This window comes from Poromitra crassiceps, assembly GCF_964638095.1.
Source record: "Poromitra crassiceps genome assembly, chromosome: 19".
In the NCBI taxonomy this organism is placed as follows: Eukaryota; Metazoa; Chordata; class Actinopteri; order Beryciformes; family Melamphaidae; genus Poromitra; species Poromitra crassiceps.
This window is the reverse complement of record NC_139646.1, coordinates 3,573,598-3,577,419: the sequence shown is the minus strand read 5'-3', so window position 1 is coordinate 3,577,419 and position 3,822 is coordinate 3,573,598. Positions and strand designations below refer to the sequence as shown.

Here is a 3,822-nt window from a genome sequence, read left to right as displayed (position 1 = left end):
TTAAATAACTTCCACCTTTTGTCCCATGGGATGTAGCCTACTCACAGTGAGGAGCACTGCTGCTCATACTAAGTTTAATCTTTTTAATAACGACTTTTATTTTATTTGATCTAATTAAGAGTGGCACGGTGGCTTAGTCGTTAGCACTGTGGCATCGCAGCAACAGCAAGAAGGTTTGAATCTCACCCCGGTCTGTTCTGTGTAGAGTTTGCAAGTTTCTGTCGTGTTTTGAATACATTGGGAGGAGGAGAGATGAACCACAGGACATGATGTAGTCTATTCGAAGTGTTGTTTTATTTGCAGAACAAGTGGTATTGACATGGCTCTGTATGCCATGGAGAGATCTCTGGAGTGTGTCCTCTGACCTTTAACCCTGCGTTCTCTGTATATATGAACTTCCTTCACTCAGGGAAACTCCCACTCTCAACGCTCTATCATCCAATCAGCTCCTGTGGAGCAGCTGCATATGTCTCCTGTCAATCAACCCCAATCTGACATCTGCCCCTCTCATCTTTGAAAGGAATCCACAAATGCTTCCTCTCTTCCTGCTTCCCTGTACCAACCAAATGGCCTAGCTTCTTTTGATCACAGCCTGAGGTGTCACTACATCCTTTGGCCCCCACTGTCTTCCCCCTCAATATCACACCAACATGCGTGCATGTGACTGTGTGTGACTAGCCTAGGTAAACCCAGCCCCCACGTGACCTGCTCTCTCAGTTCCCAGTCACTAGCCACCTTGTGACTGTAAGCAGGGTGAGCCTGAGAGCAGGTCACTGGGGGCTGGGTTTACCCAGGCTAGTGTGTGACTGCGTTTGAGTGTGCGCTCATCCTGTTTCTCGTACAAGTCAGCCTCCTGTCTTCTGTTTGTGTGTTTATCAAATGTCTTTACGACACCCGTCCTCACACCTCACTGTCTTAGGACCCATGTGAACCCCTCTCTCTCTCTCTCTTTCCCTGCCAGCTGCTCTCCACTAACCAACTAAACCCCAGCCAACCAACTAAACTCCTATCGATAATGAAATAGCATTTATGAATGCATTAGTAATAACAATTGATATGATTTAATGATTAATAGATACAACATTTCCTTCCACATTCCAAGTCAGATATACATTGGAGACTCAGTGGTTCTCAAACATTTTCACATGAAGGACCCCTAAACTGACACAAATGATAACATTTTTGCTCTGATTACATTATATTATTACAGAAGGTTTATGAAATGCATGACCAAAATTCATTGATTTCTAACTGCAACTGATTAAAGCCTGACAAAATGAGAGACAGTCAATCTTTGCTTTCTGTCTACTAGCTCATTCTTTTTCAGCATATTGAGACACTTGTGATACTACATGTTACTTTGAGCCTACTGAATCAGCAGAAGCTAGTTTCACATCTGCTTAAAACACACACACACGCAAGCAAGCATGCACGCGCGCGCACACACACACACACGCACGCACGCACGCGCACGCACACACACACACACACACACACACACACACACACACACACACACACACACACACCCCCATCAAGGGGTAATAACAATTGATATGATTTAATGATTAATAGATACAACATTTCCTTCCACATTCCAAGTCAGATATACATTGGAGACTCTAAATCAGTGGTTCTCAAACATTTTCACATCAAGGACCCCTTAACTGACACAAATTAGAGCACGGATTGACCCCCATTTGATAAGATTTTATCCCAGGGTCCCCTATAGCATCTGGTAACATTTTTGCTCTGATTACATTATATTATTACAGAAAGTTTATGAAATGCATGACCAAAATACATTGTCATTGTGTTACTTATGGATGGAATTATGAAAATAAATTATCCACCTTTTTTCTGGGGACTCCCTGGAACACCCTCAAGGACTACTGGGGGTCCCCGGACCACCACTTTGAGAACCACTACCCCAAATTATGATTGTGTTTGCCGTGACTTGTGAAACGTCTGTCTGTGCAAACTCGGAAAACAAAATTTGGGCCAACTAAATGTCCTGATTTCAAAGGTGAAGTTACCTACCGTGACTTATGTAACACAAACACAGACAGCCAATACACTACTGTGTATGACTGTCATTGTATTTCACAATATGAGGAGTACCAGCAAGAGTGATGAAACTAAATACATTACTATTGAACTAAATACAATTATTGAATTCAGCAATGATGTGCCTATCAGGAGGCAGAGCGCAACACTTCAACTCTGTTGACTTTGATTTAGATCTGAACAGACTGAAGCTCAGGAACAGTGTATGGAGGTAAATAGGTCTACTTACAATCGAGCTCCATCAGCCAGGTAAAGTAGGGAGGAAAAGGCCAGAGAGGCCAGGCTTAGCCACAGCAGGGTCCTTTCACCTGATCCCATGTCTGCTGTCAATGTAGAGTCTGCTTACCAGCACACTGCCTTTATCCCCTTTCTTTCCTCCCCTTTGGCAGTGATTCCTCTGGGCTTGACCAGTCCCCCTGCACCTCTACCCCTCCTGTCCTGTCTATGTTGAATCCCTCCCTCTCTTGCAGGCTACATGTTTGTGTACACACAAACACAACAACAAGTTAAAGTCCGCACACTGAGGCTCCATCAATGTTTTTTTATTTGCAAGTTTCGATCTACACAGGATCTTTGTCAAGCAAAGCTATTTCATCACTCTTACTGGTACTCCTCATATTGTGAAATACAATGACAGTCATACGCAGTAGCCTATTCGCTGTTTGTGTTACATAAGTCACGGTAGGTAACGTTGCAAATAACAAAAACCATTGATCATAATCAGAATCACTTTTATTGCCACAGTATGCAAGTTACATACGAGGAATTTGTCTTAGTGTCTGTATGCAGCGTAGCGGTCACATCAATATACAGAGATAAGAAGTAGGAAGATAACTAAAGACAATCACAAAGTTGCAAGTGCAATCAAATCGAGTAAATATATACAATATGTACATCAGTGGTGAAGTGTTCTGTGGATGATAAATATGAATTTACGTTGAATTTACATGAGATTTACAGACTGAGTTAAATAGACGTTAAATAGGCAGTGGATGTACATGAATTTACAGTTGGAGTTAAATAAGAGTTTACATTGAATGTACATTAAATTTACAGGCTAAGTTAAATAGGCATTAAATGTGCAGGGAATTTACATGAATTTACAGTCCCAGTTAAACAGGCATTAAATTAGATATGAGTTCCAGTTTTCTGGGGGGGGGGGAGAGTTCAGTTGAGTTTAGGAGGAGTGTGCCTCAGTGTGCGGACTTTATCTTTTTGTTATAGTTACCTTTTGTCTAGCACCTGTAAGTTTTTTGGATGTGTGCATAATTGTCTTTTTCACTGTGTACACACAAACACATCATTTCCCGGCAGTAGTTGAGTAACTGTTGGTTCTGATAAGCGTTCATTCCCTCTGCTCTGAAGACAAAGATAAACAGCAGAAAATCAATGTGGTAGGTTTCGTTTTGGGTGATTTCTAACTGCAACTGATTAAAGCCTGACAAAATGAGAGACAGTCAATATTTGCTTTCTGTCTACTAGCTCATTCTTTTTCAGCATATTGAGACACTTGTGATACATGTTACTTTGAGCCTGCTGAATCACAAAAATGCTAGTTTCACATCTGCTTAAAACACACACACACACACATGCAAGCAAGCATGTGTGCGCGCGCACGCATGCACGCGCGCACACACACACACACACACACACACACACACACAAACCCACCCATCAAGGGGCTCACACACAGAAGACCATTGAGGGTGAAAGGTGGCATTGACTAAGGGAAAAGTTTCCAGGGTTTATCTGCAG

The 3,822-nt window shown here is 42.2% G+C and overlaps 1 protein-coding gene across 2 annotated transcripts in view; it reads right to left on the bottom strand.

Annotated features, from left to right (window-relative positions):
- The window catches only part of c3a.1 (complement C3a, tandem duplicate 1), a 44,395-nt gene extending 41,961 nt beyond the window's left edge, over positions 1-2,434 (bottom strand). For both annotated transcript variants that reach the window (XM_083656067.1, XM_083656068.1), the window contains exon 1: positions 2,297-2,434. In XM_083656067.1, the coding sequence (XP_083512193.1) occupies positions 2,297-2,385 (89 nt within the window). In that variant the 5' untranslated portion in view covers positions 2,386-2,434. The remainder of the gene's footprint in view (positions 1-2,296) is intronic.
- Between the last annotated feature and the right edge of the window lie 1,388 nt (positions 2,435-3,822).